This window comes from Haemaphysalis longicornis, unplaced genomic scaffold, assembly GCF_048455015.1.
Source record: "Haemaphysalis longicornis isolate Haplotype H1 unplaced genomic scaffold, Haemaphysalis longicornis Haplotype H1 scaffold_7, whole genome shotgun sequence".
Lineage (NCBI taxonomy): Eukaryota > Metazoa > Arthropoda > Arachnida > Ixodida > Ixodidae > Haemaphysalis > Haemaphysalis longicornis.
In genome coordinates, this window is record NW_027526422.1 from 71884310 (window position 1) to 71907855 (window position 23546).

Here is a 23546-nt window from a genome sequence, read left to right on the forward strand (position 1 = left end):
TTCGTCCGTTAGTCCCCGTCTTTGCGCTGTTTTTTCCCCCTGAGGTGGTATGACATCATTGGTTCTGTTGCGGGAAATGAGCTAGTGGGTCGCAGGGCCATTACTTTTTTTTCTTATTATGTAGCTTATTTGAGCAAAGTTTACGTTAAGAGTGGTGCCAGTATGATTCTAACGAACTAATCTTTCGAATGAACCAAATTCGTGTTTAGTCTTTAACCTTTAAGGGGGCAGCCGTATAAATAGAACTGTGCATCGTGCATAAATTCTGTTGAGCACCTCGTTAACCTATGAGAAAAAAGTTATACAGAACTCTGTCCTGCGCAGAAGTTATGCGCTGCCACAAATTTAAACTCGTTTGTTTCTTTGTTCCAAATAACGCTCCATTTTTTCTTGTTTGGCCCTGTAGGGTGACACGAAGCAGACCAAGACCCTTCACAAAACTGTAAATCCCGAATTCAACGAGACACTCGTATTCCACGCAGACAGTGCCATTGATGAGAGAAAGCTCAAGTAAGTACACGTTGTGCTCTCTCTTTGCCCAAGTGGCAACGTCAGTGTACTACAGCTTTTTTCCTACCTAGAAAGTTATCAACACCCCGAGCCATGTCGTGCACAAGCAGATATACCTCACTACGTGACAAAGTTCACGTGGATTAAGCGTTCCGAAAATTATTTCGAGAGCCCATACCCAATTACGTTCCCGGAAATGTTAACCAGGGAAGTTAGCCCAACGTTAGGATCCCACCAACGCCAGTTTCAGATTAAACTTTGTAGCCCGGGATTAAGGTGGCATTCGAGGTCTGGATGATTGTTGTGAAAATGATAATGCCGATGAGTAATTAAGACGCTCAATCTTGGAAGTGTTACAAATTGCGATTATACTTAAGCCTGGGTTAGTTGAATCTAATCTTTACAGGTTAGGTGAACTTAATTCGTAGTTTGTTGTGTTATGAAACCTAAAGATTATTATTCAACAGTGGTAAGTTGGCCGTATGTCTACCACAAATAGTGAAAGTACTGCATCGACATGGTTAAACACTGATGTTCCAAATTACTTTCAAACTCTCCAACCCGCGATTTAAATGATGTAAAGTGACCATATTCCTCAAACCCCACAGCGGGACGGGGGGGTGAAGGGATGAGAAAGAATGTGGCACATACCTTAAACGGGAAATTGCAATTTGTATTGATACATCTGCACCATGCGCCCTTCTTCCTTATCTAGGTTTTTCCTGGCCAGTAACTAGTGCTTGAATGAATTTCTCCATTTCTGCTGATGTGGTTTGTAGAGCTGCTAACACGTCGTGCGCACATTCACATTGAGCAACATCATTGCTTTTGGTATGGTCAAATGCAGCTGCTTCTTCTCTGCAGTCCACATATTATATAAATTAAGAAAAACATCTTTTCCACTGGTGCGTTTGTGTCTAGCAAGCCCATGGCCTACTCGACGATTGCCGTGACATTGCTGCAAGGCACATCATTTGTCTCGAAGTGCTGAAGCACGTCCACGCACCGTTTCTCAAATTCCAAATGGTGTACTGAGGGGCTTGTTCGTATCTTCAAGAAAACCGCATCGATGACGCGGGACTAAGCAAGGAACACAACACAGGCGCTGTGTTGTGTATTTCTTGCTTAGTCCCATTCTCAGCTCTGTTTTCTTGAAATTCCTCAAAAGGTTTGGCTCTTCCATTCCTCCAGCTTTTCAGCCGTGGCAGGGGACTTCATACACGTCTTTTATACTTTCCGCCGGAGGTGGGACAAAACACCGTCCCCCAAGCAGGCTGTCGGGACAGCGGGACCAAAGCCGCAAAACCGGGACATGTCCCGCCTAAATCGGCACGTCTGACCAGTTTATGTAGCAACGCATCAGAATTGTGTAGGCGGGAGAGATATTCCGAGATTTTCATAAAATCTGTTGGCTCATCTGCAGCGCGGAACTAATGCGCTTTAAAAATTCGTTGCCGACGGCGCGGCCTCCCGAGGGATTCCGCAGGGTAATCACATAAAGTTCCAGCCGGATCTCACTGCCCTGGGATGCGTTTTCGAGGCTGCTCTGGCTTCTCGAAGTGCGAGAAAGATGACTGCCGACTCATGGAGACGCAAAATTGCAGGCGCATTATAGGAACCTGCCCTAATTGAGTAATGGAAACGCAACTTCTTTAGTATGATAACGGACTGAGTAACCGTTAGTAGGGGCTTCTACCCCAAAAAACGTTGGAATTTAGTTTAACTGTATTCCTGTGGATCGTATGCGAGTTTATTGGGCCCGCATCAAGACAACGTTGCCGCCAACCGCCAGGAATACGTCGGCATCATATATTTCATATGAAAGCTTTGCTTGGGCGCCGGACCACCTTTCTGGAAGGACTCGGCAAACTTCGTCACCACAGATGAGCCTTTGTACCCGATGAGTATACATTCAAGGAATTTGAGAGCTTGAGAAGGCGCTTTCAAAGACCCTTGCCAACGACCGTTAGTTGCGTATTCAGTGTTGCATGTTCCTAGTCAATTTGGTCTCGTTAATTTGTATATTTTGCAACGTAGCTAAGCGTGTGCGTATTAGTTATTTGTGTTCGTCCTTGAATTGTACTTGTATGTGCACTTACATTTTCCGTAGTCGGGTTTGCAAAGGTTGTTTTGCAGTTTCAATGAGCCGCTTCTGCAGAAAGCTTCCGGTAAAATTACCACTCCCTTGTCGCTGGTAATCGCTTAAAAGTTCACTTCGCCGAAAACCACACTTGCGACAACAGTGACCGAACAGTGACACTGAGAGCAGATGTGCTCTATTCAGAACTGGTGTTAACTTTACATTTACATAATAAATCCCTTCTCGAACCGGTTCACACACTTCAGCGAGCAAGAAAAGTGAGTTAGCGTAGCTGCCGTTGTGGAGGGGGTAATACGGCAACAGAAAAAAAAAAAATAAGGCCGTCAGTCAGTAAACTGGGGAATGAAGCATTACGATATGGACAACCGCCATGTACATTTTCAAGACCACCTATTTCGCAGGTAAGTTTGACGAAAAGAAATATCCCTCTGCAGGTACTTTTTATTGTCACCACAAGTAGGTTATTCAGCCTCCTCTAACGAAGTGATGGGTAGACGCAGTATCAGTTAAAAATTGAAAATGACTTTGACTCGCACTTTGACACAAGAACAAACATACCTCAAAAAGGAGCAAAAATATAACGATGCAGTAACTCGCGCCTTCAAAATTGTTAGCAGACCACTAGCATACCTGCCTTCAGTAGGGAATCTTTAGAGCTAGCAAAGAAGTGAACAAATTTAGAACAAATTTACCCTTCCAGGTGAGCTTGTCTGTCAGTTTGTACTCGTGATAAAAGATGTCGCGGATGTTATAATTTTAAACTGACCTGAAGAAAACGCTGTGCGTGAATTTGCGACCCCGCGCTATTTTTAACTGTTAATAACTCATTTTGTCATTTTGTCGCCCAAGCACTGAAAAAAACAAATACCGCTTTTGTTGCAGACTGAGCCGTCAGGCTGGTAGGTGCGTTGGCTTCATAACGATTCCTTTTCTTTATTGATTGGTTTATTGACTTCGGCAAGGCTGAGGACGACCCGTGAGTGCTGACTGCCTGTTTTTCAAACTATCGTCGGCATTGCGCGTATACTTAAATTACACCATCTTCCCGTGGGGAACCCTGATGAGGATGCGAAGCATCATGGGGGTTCCGTGTGGTTCTATTGTGTTGCCGTTATGTTGAGGGACCTGGTGTTTAGTAGCGCCAGAGGGAATTCCGCATGTGGGTTCACACCGGTGGCAAAGGCACGCAAGTACTGTTGTGTGACGGTGAGTAGGCGGTGGTTCTCGAGGCGCCCAAACTCGTCCATCATGTTCTTGTCGATGTTGTCGTCTCTGTGGTAGAATCGCTAGTCTCCGTCAGCGTTGGTGAGGTAAAGGTTGTTGACGTTGGTGCACCGGCTGAGAGCAACGTACACGCCCTCCTCTTCGCAGCTTTGTCTTCTTCTCCTTCTTCTTCTTCAGTGGTTCCCCTACGGGAAGATGACGACGGTGGTGGAACGCGAAGCTACCTCGTGATGAATGCTTTGGTTAGCCAATCCCTAGGGGCATCCTGCCACAATCATCATCAGAGGCGCTGCGGACGGGGCACGGACGCGGGACATCCCCCCGAGCAAGAGATGCTTCGCATCTAAAATAACTGATGATCGTCCCTTAAATGTTTTGCTTAGAGCATCAAACAAACGCAGTGTCTAGAGTGTCGTCCGACAGTACTCTAGTTGATCACTGCAGGCCTGGCTAGATTGTGCTGCTGAGCACGAGGACGCGGGATTGATTCTTGGCCGCGGCGGCCGCTTTTCTGATGGAGGCGAAAAGCAAAAACGGCCGTGTGTAGGAGATTTCGGCGCACATGAGATATCCCCAAGTGGCCAAAATTAATCCGGAGCCCTCCAATACGGAGCGCCTCATAGCCTGCGTAACGTCGGCACGTTAAACCATACAATCAATCAATCAGGCATGGCTGGTGTGCCTTATAACGACATCCAGTCTAGTACCGGCGGAAACTTCTGTCATTGTAGTGTAGAGGACTCGTCTTAGCTTCTTGATGCCGAGGACGGTGGTTCGTGACCAGCTCTTGCCTCGGTTGCTTTTTTTTTCATCTTTATATTGAACTATAATTTCTATGGCATAGGTTAGTTTTGGTGTTGTAAATAACTCCTTTGTGTGCGTTCGGCCATGTTTTGTTATGTTTAGGTTAGAGGCCCTAGCTTTACGTTATCTAGAGGGATGTAGTTCCAGACGTGACAATTTTGTTACAACACGCCGGTAGACGTCGATATAGTGGAGGGCTTATAATACCATCGGACGACACTCTAGACACGGCCTTAAACAAAACCTCCTACCGGCTCTAACTCATGCTTCAAAAACATAGCTTTTAATATTCCGTAAGTGAAGTCTAAAAAATGTATGATGCTTAAAGGTCATGACTCATTTGAATGAGGTATTGCTGCGGCTCCAGGAAGGTGAATAATGGTTCAATTTGACACGTGCCCGTGACTGTATAACCTCCGGCGCCGTTCACCTATCAAACATACTGTTTTGCTTCTACCTCTCAGCTCCTCTGAGTTGGACTGTCTGTTTTATAACTTCGTTTCACAACTTGCTGACCAATTTTGAGCAGCCACAAAAGCAACACCGACAAAAAAATGCCAGTCGAAAAACCTTATTAACCTTTGCGAAAGCTTTATTCCGAACGGTGAGCGCTTTCATAAGATCCTTATTGCTTGACTCCATACCTTAATACTGGTGTGGGTTGGTCCTGATTTGATAACTTTTTCTGGCTCCCTATGTTTTCAACTTATCAGTCGAAGTGCAAGCGGACTGTTCGGAATAAAGAGAGTAAATCTATTCAACTTGTAATTCACTGTGGCGACATATATTGATTCCTTTTGTAGCAGCAAAACATCGTTTCAGCTGCAGTATTGTGCACTCAGCCTGTGTTTATTTGTTCGAAACACGCGCCTGGCGGTTACGACAAAGGCTGCTACAATCGGGGAACAGTGGCACAGGAGAAATTGAAACAGCAGCCGGACTCTCCGATCGTTATCTACCCAACCCATTACGTTATTACGGCTTTATCGACAGCACAGCAGGCTACACAAAAAAAGCTCATGAGATTGTTACTGGACGCGTTGAAAGAGGCCTGAATTTCACATCCAAATCATTAAAAGCAGGCGTTAATTTCTGTTTTAGGTTTGATTGATTGATTGTACGGTTTAACGCGCCGACTCAACGTAGGCGATAAGACGCGCCGTAGTAGATGGCTCCGGATTAATTTTGATCACCTGGGGATCTTTAAAGTGCGCCGGAATGTCGTACACACGGGCATTTTTCCTTTTCGCCTCCAATAGAAAAGCGGCCGCCGCGGCCGGGAATCGAACCTGCGTCCGCATGCTCAGCCGCACTCTGTTTTAGAGGCAAAGCACTTCAACGGCCCGGGATGTCGTCTGTTCAATGTCGTTGGGCGTCACGCAAGTCAGATGACGCACCCGCCACGGTGGCTCAGTGGCTAAGGCGTTGCGCTGCTGAGCACGAGGTAGCGAGTTCGATTCCCGGCCGTGGCGGCCGCTTTTCTGGTGGAGGCGAAAAGCAAAAACGCTCGTGTGTACGAGATTTTGGCGCACGTTAAAGGTCCCCAGGTAGTCAAAATTAATCCGGAGCCCTCCACTACGGCGCGCCTCATCGCCTGCGTTGCGTCGGCGCGTATACAATCAATCGTCAGATGACGCATGCTTAGTTAGGGGCATTGGCCAAAAACAGTTTGTTTTAGTCGTGAAAATAAGTCAGGCAAGACAGAATAGGGGAGCAGAAGGAACGATTTAGTCATCAAGTGCGAAAGAGAAAATAAGAAAAGAAAGAAGAGTGGGAAAACAAAATAAAAGTCACCCTGATCCGAATAGTTCTAGCTCGGCAGACGAGCCGTCTCTACGACGAATGAGTGGACGCCATGGCACAAATCCCCATGGCAGTGGCCGAGCTTCTTTGTGCCACTAAAAGACAAAAGCACTGGAAGGGAAAATGGCAGTCCTGTAGGCGTCTCAGGCGAGTCTCCAGCAGCCTTCTCCGATTATTATTGTTCTTCGCTTCGCGCCGTATACCCATGTGGGAGGGTGCGCGAAAATAGGACAATATTAGTGGTTAATGCGCCCGAGTTTACTAAAACATGTAAAGAAAAGCAAAACACAGAAAAAGAAAACTTATTCAGAAAAAAAAAAGAGGAGCGACACGCACCTAAGGAAAAGAAAAACACGGAAAAAGAGAAGAATACCCCAGAAAAACAAAAGCCAAATTCTTATAAACGGAAGATAAATCCAAGGTACACTAACATAGGGAAACATGGACGAATCACTAGTACTGTTCCGCACCTCCGACAGCTTTCACGCCGAGTGGAACTGCATCATTATTTCAGATTGTCAGTGTCATCTTGTTTACCGTGCAGATGATGCGCCGCTCATCGACAAGTTGTTGTTGATGATGATGGTGACTATTGGTTTCCTCTTTGTAGCGGGTGATGACGTGTCATCTTACCAAAAAACTACCACCTCCCCTCGCGGGAACCCCTGTGTAGATGCGGCGCATAGGGGGTTCACGTTGCAGCGTTGGACAGAGGAGGAACGGCGCTGGAACGATGGAGCAGAGCGGCGCAGGCAACGCGTTTTATAGCGCGCATAATGGTGAGGGGACGCGCCGGCGACAGTGCGTCTGCCGCGGCTATGACGCAACACAATCCAACACAATCCACTTTAATCCAATCCAATCCAATCCAATCCAAATCCAATCCAATCCAATCCATTACCCCTCGCGAGAGAGTGTTCGCTATCGGAGAGCAGAGGGGGTGAGCGGCGGAGAGCGCAGCTGGCGCGGCGAAGAGAAGGGGGGAGGGGTGGACGCCGACAACAATGACGCCGACGCCGGATGCAGGGATAAGGCGAGTGAATGAGATGCCTTCGCATCTAAAAAGTACTAATATACCTATGTTTTATACTCTTGGTTTAATATTAGCGCTGCTTAGGGCAGGCACAAAAAGCTTAGTAGGCACATGATCTTGTGTATCGTCTTGTTTTTAAGAGATATACAGCGCGTCAGGTGGGAAAGGAAGAGGAGACACAAGGCGCTAGTGTTCGTCTCCTCAGTCACAAGCGATCAGGTCTGAGAGCAGATACACTCTTGATGGTTTACCGCATGTATGTTCGTCCAGTCTTAGAATTTGGGTGCGTTTTGTTCTCTGGCTCTGCGACCTATAAGCTCTCGCCTTTGGTGAAGCTTGAACGTCAAGCATTGCGCTGCTGCTTAGGCCTGCCCGGCTACGTTCCGATTCTGGGGCGGTATTCTCGAGTTTTGTCCCTTTTGCGTCCCTTTCAAAAGTGTCCCTTTTGGCGATCCCTGATTGGCTAAAAGCAAACAACCGGAAGTGACGTAACCCGAGCGCGGCAAACCTACTGTTAACTTTTCTTCATGCTGCCCACGTCCACTGCTTAACCGGAAGTACGTCACGATGAAAGGGACGCAAAAGGGACGTTTTCAAAAGGGACAGTTACGAGAATACCGCCCCTGGTGTTGTACTTGGAAGCCGGAGTACCAACGCTGAACTCCAGGTTCAAATACCTAATAGTCTATGCATTCGCAAAGTTCTTTGAGTCCCAGCTGGCCAGACCACAGGCTGTTTTCCTCCAGCATGCCATGTCGTTCTTTGGTTCCTATTGGTATCGTCTCCGGCGCCCACAGGTCATTTTTGCCAATTCGTTGCTTACTCCATTAAACACCACCCTCCTTTCAGTTCCCTCCTTGCATTTACCATCCACAGTAGTAAGGATTTCGTTTGATAATATTCTCCCCCAAAACGATACGTTTCTCCCGCCTAACACAATAACATTCTCCTGGCTCACCAGTCCGAATACCCATCCCACGTGGTCATTGAAACTGACGCTTTGAAAAAATACGAGAAGGTTGGGGTGGGTATTTTCTCTCCGGCATTTAACTGGTCTTTTTCATTGCGATTACCAGATTTCATCCCCATTTTTTATGCAGAATTTCTTGCCCTACTCCTTGCAATCCTGAAACTTGATTCGCCGAATTCTTCCGTGATGTTACTCACCGACTCCCTGTCGGTGTGCATGGCTCTCTCCTCAGAAACTTTACATCCTATTCTTAAAACTTTTTATTTCTGCGTCCCCATTCACGTGCGGGAGATTCGGCTCATTTGGCTGCCCGGCCACTGTGGGTTAACCCTCAATGAAACCGCTGACGTATTAGCTAAAACAGCTTTGGCTTTACCGATCGTCGAGGTTCTTCCCCCTTTTCGTGCGTCTTGATGGCTCGTTATCTCCAATAGCTGTGGAATCAAGATGCATCCGATCATGGTCTGAACACTTCTCCTGAACTTGAACACCTCAGGTACCGCTGGAAGAAAAGTTCCTGTCAAACTCGCTTGTGCGAAGTATCGCTGACTTCTTTTCCCTGTGGTGTGCCGCCACTTAATCGGTATTTATGTAGGGCAAATCTGATAACCTCCCCCTAGTGCCACTTTTGCCAAGAAATTGAATCCGACGAACACTTCTTTCTTTTTTGCCGCCGATTTCTTTCTTTTTTGCCGACCATCGGAGAAGGCTGCTGGAGATTCCCCTGCTAAGTCTTGTACTTCCCCTGCTAAGTCTTGTACTGCCTTTAACTGTACCGGTGCTTTTGTCGTTTGGGGGGACTATAGGCCGGGCCGTGCCGTAGGGACGTGTGCACCGCCATCCACTCCTTCATTTCGGAGACGTCTGCAGTGTTAACAACTATCCAATTAGGCTTTACCTACTTTTCCTACTATTCTCTCTGTTGTTTTTTCGTGTTTTTTTTTCCTCCCTTTCTCGTGAACTTAGACCAAATTCTTCCTTCTGCTCCAATATTTTGCCTCGCATGATTGATTACTATAGAAACCCAATTCTTCTTGGCCAATCCCCCTAGGTGGGTATGCGCCATTTTTCGGGCCACCACCACCACCCTCCTCCTCTTCTTGTTTCGTCTGATTCGTTGCGGCTCTCTTTCAAAGTTATGCACCAACCAAACCACCTTCCAACTCCTCTGGTTATTTTGTTATTTCCCATACATCGGAATTTTGTTCTTTTTTGTTCTTCTGTAATTTGTTCGTTCGCAAGTACGCAAGAAGGGGCAGTGCTGTCGCCGAACTCGCACAGACTTCTGTTTGCACCGCGCGATGCAGGCTTACCGTGCTCGACGACTATCGATTCGGCAGCTGTGCCCTGGGATCCACCACGGTGCCGTTGTCTCTGCTCACTCCCAACCAGATGTGCTGGCTCAACGCGGCCCTCGATCGGAGCCGACAGGTGAGCACCAGAAACGTTAGTTACCGCCTATTGTATTGCACGGACAGCCGTAAACTGACGCGTGAAGCAGTTCCTGGAGCTTGCATCTTCGTTAAACACACAATTCACCATCATTGCTGCCAGCTGAGCTAATTATTCGGCCAATGACAATACCAAGGCTCGATTTGAGTCGATATTGTTATCCGTGCTGTACTAGTGTGCAATGCAAGATGTCGTACGGTCATTGCGGTTGGAAGGCGGTCAGCTGACAGCAACTGGCAGTGTCAACTGACAGCAGCGGCCTTCCTGGTACTCCTGGAGCCCACGGAGAGTCCTCCAACGGTATGCAGTAATGTTGCCTGCCCAGTCCGCTGGGAACATCATATTGACACCGAAGGTGAGCAGGGCCATACAGGCACACACTGATGCACACCAAGCCGAGGGCAAACACAGGGGACAGGGTACATACTCAGTCAATCGGAAGATAGGGCGAGTTGGTACATTTTGACAAGGATAACCAGCGCACCAGCGCAAAACTACGAGTTACAAGAAAAAGGGTACAGACAGACACAGGGCTGTGTCTGGTTGTAACATTCTTGTGTTTTGTCGTCTTGCGCTGGTCATTTTTTCAATTACATACTCAGGCGAGGCCACTGGTGCCCATTGCCAGGAAATGAGCGCGCGCGCGCACGCACACGCACGCACTCACTCACGCACGCACACGGACGCACACGCACATGCACACACGCACACGCACACACGTGATTGCACACGCAGACGCACACACGCGAGCGCGCACACACACGCACGCACACACACGCCCACGCACACACACAGACACACGCGCACACGCACACACAAACACACACACGCGCACACGCACACGCACACAGACACGCGCGCATGCACACGCACACGCACACAGACACACACGCACACGCACGCACATGCACGCGCACACACACACGCTCACACCCGCACACGCGCCCGCATACGCGCACGCCCGCGCACCCGCACGCACACACGCACACGCACGCACACACATCACCCCTGCAGCAGGGTGAAAAAATTACTATAGAGAATAGAGAACGTAAGAATGAAATTACAGGTCATGGCACAAATGGGGAGCTGATCGGAAAAAAACTATACGGAACTCAACACCAAGGTGAATCCATGCCACCATTCCAACGATCGTAAGGAAAATGATCACTAGGCTAATCTTCCATCATAGTAACCCAATCCCAAACGCAGTTACAATGTGTCTTATCACACGAAACAGCGCACTGCGTGCAAACTTGTAAAGTGACTGCGAAGGATAGATGTATTTGAAACAAGGAAGGAGTTGAGTACTAGACCTACCCATAAGGGCCAAAAACAACATGCGGGAAATCGCGATCCTCTAGCCCGAAAACGTGTCTAATACTTGCACTTGTAAATAGTCTTCCAAAAATGCGAGCAGCGCATTAGTCACGCAAATAAGGTTACACTAAAAGAATTGCCACCGTGTCTTCAGTGCTCTGCGCACTCCCTTTGTGGTACGCAATACACACGCCCAAAAGGCGTCATCTGCGAAAATTAATGCAAGAAGCGAGATTTACACTCTTAAATGGCATCACAGAATCCACAAAGAACAGGCAGCTCCACCAAGAAGCTCCATTAAAACACAAACTCGCATACTTTTCAAAGAACACCTACAAGTCAGGTGGGCCTTTATCTTCTATGGATCCATACAAGTTAAGCCTATGGGTTCTTACACAGATAACTGTAACAAGCGATCGCACAATCATACAACTGAATGGTGGGATACAAGGAGTGGCAAAGAGGCAAAGCGAACACGGTATCACAAATTGGCATCATATACGCACTGAACAAAATAAAAAGTCACGCTGTATATTTAAATGGACCCTACAACTCAAACCAGCCGAAACGAACATACAAAGCAGCTTCAACAGTTAGGTCATCAACCAAGGGGATCAAATAATCATATCCACCAGGATGAGCAAACCCAACGACGGGTGGCCTGTCACAAAATGGAATGGTGGAAGAGCAACTGCTACTGGCGGAGAGCATTAGGCAAATGATTGAAGACACAACCGGAGGTCCCCAAGTCTACGCGCGTAACTAACTAATGATATTCTCACTCTCTCGGATCGCTCTCTCGCAAATAAGGCTTATGGAGCTGTTCTTCCTTTCCGACGCAGGGTAGCCTAAACGAGGAGTCGGGCTCGCTGAGCGCCGACCAGCCCCGGGTGTTGGTGTCCCTGATGCACGCCAGCAGTCGCGGACAACTCATCGTGGGCCTCGTCCGATGCGTGCGCCTCGTGCGCAGGGACCGCGTGCCCTCGGCACCCTTCGTCCGGCTGTGAGGGCATCTCTCTGTCTGTCTGTCTGTCTGTCTGTCTGTCTGTCTGTCTGTCTGTCTGTCTGTCTGTCTGTCTGTCTGTCTGTCCCCCGGAATCAGCTACTGATGTCGCTGCTGAGCCTACTCACTAGTAGGTCACTAGCTCACACACTGGGTATTGGTGAGTCAGTGAAGGGTCACTGCTGATCCATCAGTGACCTACCAGTAGATCACCCGTAGGTCGATGTTTGGCCCCAGTAACCTGTGACCCACAAATTACCACGGACACACTGTTGACAAACCAGTGACGGAACTAGGCGCAGAAAATGAGGCAAGAGTACGCGTTTCGTGACAGGGCAGATAGAAACGCTATCGCCTAATTAAGACGTTACTTGCGCTGAAGCAAGCAGATATGGATCCAGTTTTTTATTTTTATTTGTTTGCGCGGAGTTGTTTCAATGTTCTCTTGGAGATGTAAAATACGACGAGCTATTTCTACCCACGCATGACGGGAATGAACCATGAGTATATTTCAGTGCCACCTGCAGCAGGAAGCTGCAGACTCCGTTCCCTGTGGGTACAAGCCCGGAACTTCCGGAGCGCACCCAGCGCCACCTACTGGTTCGCTACGAACACTCGTTTTGTTCTTTTAAGCGACTGCTAATAGAATTTCGCTGTTCGGCCTCAGTAGCCTATAGGATAGAATCGTAGGTTTTGGAGCTAAATGCCTAAGTTCGAACGCCGGCAATGCCGTTTTTTTCCAAAACCGGTGATTTCTTTTTTTTAGATGCGGAGCAGCTTATGGTCGCGCCTGTTCCCTTCAGGTCAGAATACATCACGTCAGAATACATAAAAGCACTATCAGCGCATCGGCAATTATCAAAAGAAGTGTTGCTAATTACGGGTGAGTGGGATGGCGGAAACCAAAGTTTCACTGGTTTTCTTTTTTTTTTTTTTTTTGAGAGCGCAGAAATCTCAAACCTGATGGAGGTCATCCTGGCTGGAAGACATCAGCGAAGAAAAAGACTGCGGACCCGGAGTATAACGAGGTTGGTTCCACCTTAGACTTATCTTATTTTTAGGCGGACTATGAGGTCTTCTGCTAACGCTGCTTTAATTTGATGGCGTTTCGATAAACGGATATATAAGCGGCCACTTGGTGGCCACGCACTCATGCGTTCCGCGGATGCGAACACTGTAAAGATTTACGGAGGGGGCTGATATTTTTTACCTGCCAGAATATTTTCCGGGTAACCAGGATTACACCAGTGAATTTCCCTGAAAGTATGTAACAGTTTTATCTGGGGTCCTTCTGCCGTGAAGTGCTATAGGAAGCCTCGGCCGTCCGGCTCACCATGTCGAAGGTGCCATGAAGGGAGCTTGCGTCTGTCAATGCCAGAAATGTTGCAAAATGCCCTTAGTTTTGCTTTTATGGATAAAGTGCAGCAGAAAATTATGGCAATAAGTTAAAACATAGGTCATGTGCACAAGCTTACCGCCAAATGAACGTTTATACCAGATTGGTCAACAAACAATCAAAACTCTCATGTCCCGCCACTGACCTCTATTCGACATTGAGACAGCATACTTCTCGTCCTGAAAGAGAAGCTGGCATCTTTTGTGCTTATCTTCAGCATGACTTCACATGCTGACGTGAAGTCAGCATGAATTCACGTAGTCCATGCTTCGGAAGCACTTTTTAGGTTCCATGGTGCGGTCTCCGAAGGCTTGTCTTGCCTCAGATTTCCTGCCCTAATTGTTATCTGGAAACGAAATCTTAGTGCTAAAGTACATGTAGATTAATATACTTTGATTTGAAATTGCCTTCTCCAGGAGCACCTTTATAATGTAATTTATTAAGCGATACATGCGGCTTGTGCCCTTCGCGCATTGAAACAAACGAACGAACCCACTATCGCGATTTGCGGTGAACTTCTGGGGTTGCACTCTGGCCAGTCTCTTGCACAGGAACAGTTATAACTAAATTTAAGGCAGTCCTTCAGCGTCTGCAGCGTTGTTCCCGAGTAAGCAGATTAGAGTGCAAGTTCAAAGTGCAGCAGCCTCTACTTCATCAGTATTTTATAGTTCTGCATGTATTAATTCATTAGGAAGAGTTGCACCTACAGTCTTGAGATTAAGTGGGAAACACATGTCCCTGGTTCAGTTACCAATACTTATAACACGAGTACAAAACATTGGCAGCAATTTCATTTGTTGGCAATCGCGATAAGGATGTGGATTCTATTATCGCACCATTGGTGCCGCCGCCACAAGCTGCCACAACATTACGGCTTCTAAACTTCCAGCGCAGAATGTTGCTTTTAACCAGTCTCCTGTGCAGCAACACTTATAACTAAATTTAGGGCAGTCCTTAGGGCAGTCCTTAGGGCAATCTGCAGCGGCATCCAGCACACCTGGCTTCGCACGCCACATGAAAACCAAAAATACAGTTTCAGCTGCCCACAGCGTGTCCCTTTCTGGGTTTGCAATCCCATCCGTCAGGATACGCTGTCTGTTGGCTGAAGATTGCAGCGTTGTACGCAACACGGCAGTTCACGCAGGGGCACACGATTATCCCCACTCGCAGACTAAAGCTGCCGCATGGGCTAAGAAAACATGACAAACAACTCTTACATCCCCTGCATTATAGCATGGCGCTCGTATAGGTGCTGGGATTTTGGAAGTAACAGGGCTATTTTGCCACTTTGCCCCGAGTGCAATATGGTGATTGCCATGCGCGTGTGCATCCACAGTTTATAATTCCCTGGCAAACACTGATGACATCCTTGTGCAACATGCCATCTGAACTGGGAGAAATATTCGTGTCATCGCCATGCCAAATACCGGGTCCGCACATCTGAGCCTGATTGCACAATGCAAGGCTCCACGACAGTCTTTGGGAAACCTCAAATGTTGTCCTGCCTTTGGGCGTGCATTACCGCTTTTTTGTGACCCTCGTATCGCTTTTGCTACGGCCACACCTTGCGTAGAAAACTGCCCACTATCGTTACTTTCAGATGAACGATAGTGCCTAGTTTTCTACGCAAGGTGTCGTCGCCTACGTACAGTAGCTCTGCAACAAACCCCCCCTCCCCCCCCCCTTTAATTCAAACGCTTTTGTTTCACAGGCACTTCCGTTCAGCCGTTTTCTCTCGAGAAAACTTGAAAATATTTATCCTTGCGTTGTTTCTTTTACGCTCTGTCACGTTAGCTGCCATTCAAGCGCGCACCAATGGTTCATCCCTTTAAAGAGTTTTATCCAAGCCGAAATCTTTGCTTGTCACGTAGTGAAAAGGCCCGTGGTTGTACTATTCATCTCCACAAGCGCCGCCCGTCAATGGTGCCCTCACATAACTGCCGGTGATGATTATGATGATTCCGACCATAATAAGAATAGTATGATGAAGCTGTGCTGTTGCTGCTGCTGTGATCAACAAGTCTGGCCCGCACCGACAAGGGAGGATCAGTCAAAGCTAACACGTTTGCTGTGCTCCGATATGGCCTTCGGCGCCCAACATTACAAATACTTTCACGCATTGGGAGCCAGCTCCGGCCAAATCCGACTCTGTTACCCCGAAGTACTTGATTCTGTGAACCCAGAGAGGAGCAGAAAAGTTTGGGTCCAAGGAAGGACGGGAGAAACAGTTGCAACACCTCTAGTGTCTCTCTCCGGGTGGAGCAGATATGCATTTACAAAGCAAGAAGGTGTGACCGGTCTAACACTTCGTTCTTTTCCCGCCAATTGCAGGAGCTCGCCCTGGCACTGCAGCCGAGTGGAGACCTGGCCAAACACTTTCTTCAAATTACGGCCTGGGATAAGGACAGCGGAAAGCCGGACGAATACTTGGGTGAGCAAAGCAGAAAAGTCTGGACGTGAGTCGACAGACCACACAAGGCCCCACGGAAACAGAGGAGCGACGCTTACCCTTTGCACAGCGCGAATGGTCTTTAGTGCGAAATTTTTGCTCTACTCCGGGTGTTCCGGTGGCTGCTGCTGTTGCAACCTTGCCGGATGCGCCGCTTGGTTTTATCTCACACCAGATGACGCTGGTTTCCGCGTATCGGAGGATGCCCCAGTTCATGCGTGCATCCCGTTCTCTGCCTTTGGAACTGGTGGGGTCTTTGATATAGGGGGATTGATACGCTGATAGTTTCTCCTTACCTCTCGTATTTCTCGACGTACTCACCACTGCTCACAAGGAGGCCTGTTCGTGCCATGCACATTAAAGAATCTGTTTTGATTTCTGAGATATTTCAGCTGAATTTTCCACTAGATCTTTCATTGAGGATCGGCTGAACACGCGTGCAGCCAATCCCGTCCCATACCCACTTTATTCTGCGCGCATCACCTGCCGCAGGAGGAATCGAGCTGGGTCTGCACTGCAAGCGGGACCAGCTGCAGCACTGGACGGACGTGGTGCGCTTTCCCGACCAGCGCTTCGAGCGCTGGCACCCTTTGGTCGACGTGCCGCTGGTGCCTTGACGCGCGCAGAAGCCCGACTATTGCCTCTACGCCCTGCGGAAGCTCGCCTGCTCCTTTGTGTGGCCCACCCACGGGCACTGACCCAAGCTGACCTTTGGAAATGTCAAGGAAACACAGCTTATGGCCCCTAACGACGAAGCTCATCACAAAAATTACCGCACCTCCCTTGCTTCTTTCGGCTCTTTTCTCTGGTTACAAGTGTCTGCTGGGAGTACATGTAGTTATGGTGGCAGCTACACAGCCTGTAAAAAAAAAAGACTGGTGCCATTACTTTTCTGGACAGCTTCGCTTGGTCAACATGTTGAAGATTGTTAACTGGCATGCACAGTTTCGCTAACGTTTGGTAACGGGAAGAAGTGTTTAGAGTAATCGAATAACACCCTTGTGCAAGAAAGGGTGTTTTTTTGTTGTTGCATGGAGAATATACACCACTAGATATTCTTATACCTCGTGGCTTGTATCTGTTTCCAGTCAAGTAGTTGTGTGAACTTACCATTTGCTATGCAAAAGACAGTCCACGGATACCGCAGTGTTGTGGGCAGAAAGTTTAGTTAACCTACAGTGATTCAGTTCTACCCTCCCTAGTAATGAGTGGGATATGTGATTTATAGTTTCCCTATGCTTACCAAACAACTGCATCAATAAAATATCCACACTACGATTATCTCTGGGCATTCGCTCAGAGGAATCGTTTGACTTCATGCTGAATGCAAACCCTGGGGCGACATTTACTGCAGTCAGGTATTTGAAAAAATGCAGGAACGTTTGACTGTCTACTCATTCCATATGCCGTGTGGTCGTTTCGCATGCACTACTTGCCCTGTGGAGCACATCATAGATGCACATCGAGTAGTCACAACTTCGTCTCAAGTACTGCAGCTTCCGCTCTGTTCGCAGGTGAGCTCGCAGGGTCTCAAGAGGGAAGCATAGCCGAGGCACCTAAGAGATAGCAGCCAGCAGAAAATATTTTATTGTATTTCTCCAGGGAAAAAATGCATTTCAACTTTAAGATTGTGTTCTCTGTGTCAGTGCTGTGTGAAACTTACGGCACACACAAAAGTTGTTAGTTTAGAATTTTTCTGCCAGCTTGTGCTACCGACGCCGTCTTACCGGCAAAACCAACACGTAAACCAAAATAGTTCGTAGACTCAAAGTTCTGCTATAATAGTCTTTGACTTGATGGGGTATTTTACGTCAGCATTGTGCCCCCGACTGGAAGCCTTATTTGAAAGACAATTTATTTTACTCGGGATCGAGACTTCGACAGGCTTGTATTCAGTTTTGAGGCGTATTGCAGTTACCTGTAGCTTTAAAAGTCTTTTTAGTCAAATTCTAATTATCTGTTCTTCCCTGGTAAGTGTTTTGCTAAATTGACACCGCGCCTAGGGAAAACCTTGAGCCACCAAAACTGACCCCCGTGGGACCAGCTGGCTTGGTCAGTAAATGACTATTTTTGTATCGGGGGTTCAAGTTTTTATAAAACTTATACCGACATCATGACATTTAATTTCGGCAACCTTACTTTGCTTGCAGCCTGGCAAGTTAGTGAAATGGTTTTGTTTGCGATGCACCTTCATGGTACGGGTACTTTTCATGCAGGTATTATTCGTCTACAGGTCCCTTTTCGCTTGAGCCTCACCAAGCTAGCGAAACAGTTCTCTTCGACGAAGAAGCTTGATTTGTACAAGAAGTCCGGCGGCTGTAACGAAGTTTTGGTGTGACAAGCTATGTCTTTTGGCCAAGCTCAGGTAGAAAGGGGCGACGTAAGCATACACACAGCCGCGCCTTTGCTCACGACGCAGTTTCCGCGCGAACATATCACTGCGCACAGCTGCAAACAGGTCAATGCCAGTCTCAGCGTCTATGCCGCTGTTCTCCACACTTTGCCGGGTAAACTCTATTCACTGCAACAATCACGAATGCTTGTGCTGCTCCACTGTGTCAGTGTCTACAAAGTCCTATTGCAGGTTTTCTGACAGACTATGGGCTCGCATTAGCGGCCCTCGGTTTTTAGGCATTTTGTCCGTCGATGGACTTGCATGCAAGCAGTTCGTTTACGCTACGACGCAAGCCGGGTGACCAAAGTCAACCAGCGACCAGCATTTCACTGTTTGTAAGCCAAGTGCATTCTTTTCTTCACGTGATTCAGCCATCTAAATGATGCGTGAATGACCCGCGCGTGCTGAATGTTGTAAACGGGCTTTTAAGCTTTTTCTCGTAAAAGAGTGATTTAATCAAATCTTACAAAAATAAATCCAACATGAACAAAATCCGCGTCACAGTAATTTGGCATGTTTTCTTTTTAGGGTAAAGAGATTTATTTTGCATACTTGTGGACCACTTCTAATCTTCATTCGGATAACGCAACAGGAATGATGTTCCTGTTGGAGTAATTTAGTGCACGATTTTATGCTAGAGTCTTACAATTCCTACCCCTATCAAAGTTTCACAGCAGTATGCCTGAGACAGGGGGCAAAAGTGTAACTATGACAATCTCTGGTTTTTAAAAGTGAGGGGTGTTTATACATGCCGTGTAAGACGTTGGTTATACAAAGTTTAGCTTCAAGTTAGCTTATTTACAGTGTATGTGTCGCGACGAGTATGTTCTTACGCGAAGCGAGAGAGGGTTTATCGAAGTGTTTTCTGCTTGTTGCCCGAACGTGAACTTACTGCGAAGTCGCAAGATAATCCGTACACTGCTTACTCTACTCCGGCTGTATCCCATGTGACAACTTTGTATAAACCTCTATACACCCACCTTGCATAAAACCGTCTACACCTGGAAGGAGCAAAGCGTGCCAAAGATAGCCTGTTTTATCGGCTGATGACTACTATTTGTGTGTACTGCCATGTATTGAAATGTTGTAGTGTTATGGAATGAATAAACAATGTCTGTCGAGGTGTTAAATGACGTCGAAAGGGTAAATGAAAAGGCTCAGAAGTTTCTACGTGCTTCAACACGTCTTAAGAAATTACGGTTATTTTTGCGGCTTCCTGCAGGCAAAAGTATACTCACCCCATCTAAGGAAAAATTAGCCGGGTATTGGCTCGCTTTGTTGCGGATGTTTCAAAACACAATAGTCAGTTGCCACTCATGCAACGTCGCTCTACATTCTCTCTCTCCCCTACCACTCCTCCCGATCTTACCCTCCTCTCTTGCTCCTCCCGGGATGAATGCAAGGGAAGTTTGTTGTAATCTTCTTGCCGCCTGACGTGGTGTGCTCTGCGATAAGCCTCAATGCTTTCTATTGGCTTCGATCTGTCTCCCACGCGTTGCTCCATTGCTCGTTCCGGCCGCCATGTAATGGGATAATTGCCAACTATGGTTAATTTCGTTGCTTGTCTGTTCGCTCTTTTGGCTGTGTCCTCAACTTGCCGTGTACAATTGCTGTGGACCGCCATGTCTAGCTACTACCGAGTTTAAGCTCGGGCTATGGCACATCTCGCACTGTGGAAAGCTTCGTGCTTTGGAACGCCCAACAAGTTCTCTTCTTAACATGACTTTTGTGTTGGCGGGCATTTCACAGCTCGGGCACCCCCCCCTGGTAGCCCATGCGGGGGATGCACTCAGTGGAAAGGGTAAACAGGTTCGCTGTAAAACTACAAGCCGCTTCGGAGATGTCACGACATGTTTCCAGGATTCCGTCACTCTGCTGCTCGTTTCACAGCATTTAGTCGGTCTCGCAACTCTTCAACCGCAAACAGCCGAGGTCGTCCGTGTTCTGAACCTGTTCAGCTGAGGACGTGGAAGCTTCAGAATGCATTGCTTCTCGTCCTGCGTCTGCGACGCTCTCAAGGTATTTGCCGACCACCCCCAGCTCGAGCAATTGTGTTTTATTTCTGAGGCATGTACTGCGGAGCTACGTGGCGCGCTCCTTTGCTAACAATTTGAAGCATGCGCTATTGAAAATTCAGCATCCAATGAGAAGCCCTGTGTCTGAGACGGCGACTTTTTCTCTCAACGAGCCACGTAATGCTATCGCGTTAAAACTGTGATAGCAAGAAAGCGCAATAGGTTAAAATCACATTGGGCTAGCTGAACTTGTTTATACTTTAGCATCGTTTTAGGTTGGGGGTTTGTGAACAGGAAGACGTGACGGAGGGGGTTTGGGGGAGGGGAAATGTGACATTTAAGGTCCATGCTCTTCTTTACTCACTTTCCTTACGTTTTAGCGGGTTTTATGCTATGCAACAGGTCACTGCACTGTAATCTGGCACCTCATTCACAGCGCGTGCTTCTGCGAACTTTGAATCGCACGTGTTTTTCGCTGAGGATGGTCCCGCACGAAATCGCTAGAGCCCTGATAGCTTTGTCTTACGAAAGCGTCTGACTTTTCGGGGGAGTGCCGGTTTCGGCAGAAATAGTCTATTCCTTAAGCGGAAAAACGAAGGAAATAGACAAACCACAGCCCTGTCTCGAAACTAAACTTTTATTAGAACTGACACTAACCTAAGTGCTAACAACCTTATACCCATGTGACCACACATCATGCAGACGTCAAAAACATTTGTGTGAATTTTCAGACACGCGCCAAGCACCCTTGTTATTTTTCTGACACGTGCCAAGCACCAACCACGTGTGCGGCTGAATGTTGCGGGTCAGCACTGTGGTTTGTCTACTTTCCTCTTTTGTCTGTGTCGAGAGGTCACTACTTCAAGATGTCAGAGAACCACTACCAAATAGCCCAGTTGTCGACTCTTCTGGAGTATTCCGTTGCCGGTGAACCTGGGCTGCCGACATACATGACGTATCATCGAGGCGCGATGATACGTCAGGTGAGTGGCGCAAGACGTGGATACAGATGGCGCCACTTTACAAAGTTCTGCCACAAAGTATCAATAAGCATTACCCGCACTCTGCCGTAAGTGCTGGTAAGGCGTCGCAAATATTGTGTCGCTACAAGGTTTCGACACCCTTTACTGGTATGATCTACTGGTTAATTCTACAATGCTGCATTCAGAAATAGTTCTTCAGCGAACTGGTCGATACTTTACCAGCGAATCTGTTTTTGGTCGAGGCTTTCATGGGACTAAATGTGGTAACGCCGTCGCAGCGATGTGGAGAGGGTACAGTAAAGCATCAGAGCGGGTGATTTCTAGCGCAGGCACTGCTGCCCCTCACAAGCGGAGTGTAGCAGACCACAGCGGCGCGAGTGGCCGACGTCAGAGCCACGTCAGAGCCAGGGGGCGCCACTCAAACATCTCATCGCCAAAAAGTGCGCGTGTGAACAAAGTCTATTTTCAGTGGCGAGGGGCAGGTAACGTGTGGCAGCTCACTTAGCTCAAGTGCCGGATACAAGAGGGGCGCAGCTTTAACACTTAAGAAAATAAGAAGAGCGCTAGGATAGGATGACAGAAATAGATGAGACAGAGAAACAGAAAAGCAGGAAAGATAGATAGATAGATACAACTTTATTTGAGCCGTTGAAGTCACCGCTGAGGCGGCCTCCGACGGGGTGGTCCCTTATTCACAGGGCCCATAAACGGCCAGCACCTCCAGGCCCCGGGCCACTAGGGCCGCGTGGGTCGTTGCGGCGGGGCTGGACCGTAGAATCTCCCATCGCTCTATGGGGGAAGGAGGTAGGAGGATATTGGTTGGGGATGGGATTTGTGGGATGGGGGCATTGAGTGACGTACACTCTGCAATCGCCTGTCGCAAGGTGCCTTTTTCTTGGCGACAGAAGGGGCATGTGTCTTCATATTGTTGTGGGAAAAAAAAGAGGACACCTCCGGGCGCCTAATCTCTGACCATCAAATCCTAACTCCGCTGGACTCTACCTACAGCTCCCTCCTCGCGCACTACACACACACCAGGAGAACATACCCTCCTCCACACCACAGTCTCTCCAACCACCAAGCTCATATATATCGGCGTCTACAAACAGAAACCTTCTACAACCACACTATCGTCTCCCTCGTATCTCCGTCCATTTTTCCACACAACCGCCCGCAATGTGACACCCCTCTCACAACCTACCACCTTGTGTATTCATGTCCCCACCACCCCCACCCCATTCACTCCCCCTCCCTTGAGCAGTGGGAGTCTGCGCTGACCAGCTCGGCGCCGGAGCATCAAATCACCCTGGCGAAACGAGCCCTGGATTCGGCACAGGCTCGCGGCCTCCTGGACGTAGGAGGCTGAGCACGTCCCTTTCCAGCTCCCTTGGCTGCTCAATAAAAATGTTTCTACCGCCACCACCAGGAACTTGTCCGTCTTTCAAGCCGTTGTTGTGTGTTTGCGTCTCTTCCATTGCTTTTGTTTTTTCGTCTTCTGACAAGGTCCCCCGACAGGCAGCTGAGTGGCCGCAGTTCAGACGGCAGCTTCCCGCAGTCGTGCCTCCCCTCCGCGTGCACCAATTCTACTCACGTGTCATCACGCTCACTTATTTGGGTGTCGAGTCAGAACAGTTTCGTTAATGCAACTCGTTCTGCTCTTGCGACCCGGGTTCAAATCCCATGCGAACCTGGACGGGTTGTTATTTATTTTCTCTTTACAGGGGCAGCCATGTTGGTACCGTTCGCTTTGGCGTTGTTGTTTTGGTTAGTTGACGGGCGGACGTAGCCTTGCACGGTGTGCCAACGATTCCTCCACCCGATCAGCACCCGTTTAATGCTATGCGCGGAAATCATCCAGATTCTCATAGGCTCGCACGTGTCTTTCAAAACGTTAAACTATATGGGCAAAATGTCCCTTTTCCCGTTTGATGAGGCATCGAAGACTAGCGGCTTCTTATGCTAACCATATCGGTATGGGCCAGGTACAAGTTTAACGTTTTTACATCTTTTTTGGCCGAAAGTCTTATTGCGCACAACTAGAAAAGGAGTTTTGGCTAAAAAGAGGGGTAAGGTTGCTTAACACCCTAAAAT

The 23546-nt window shown here is 47.9% G+C and overlaps 1 protein-coding gene across 2 annotated transcripts in view; it reads left to right on the plus strand.

The window, feature by feature from the left end:
- The window catches only part of Rph (Rabphilin), a 134903-nt gene extending 115329 nt beyond the window's left edge, over positions 1-19574 (plus strand). For both annotated transcript variants that reach the window (XM_077677770.1, XM_077677771.1), the window contains exons 13-18: positions 407-510; positions 9753-9876; positions 12057-12217; positions 13167-13245; positions 15945-16044; positions 16555-19574. In XM_077677770.1, the coding sequence (XP_077533896.1) occupies positions 407-510; positions 9753-9876; positions 12057-12217; positions 13167-13245; positions 15945-16044; positions 16555-16679 (693 nt within the window). In that variant the 3' untranslated portion in view covers positions 16680-19574. The remainder of the gene's footprint in view (positions 1-406; positions 511-9752; positions 9877-12056; positions 12218-13166; positions 13246-15944; positions 16045-16554) is intronic.
- Positions 19575-23546: the final 3972 nt, after the last annotated feature.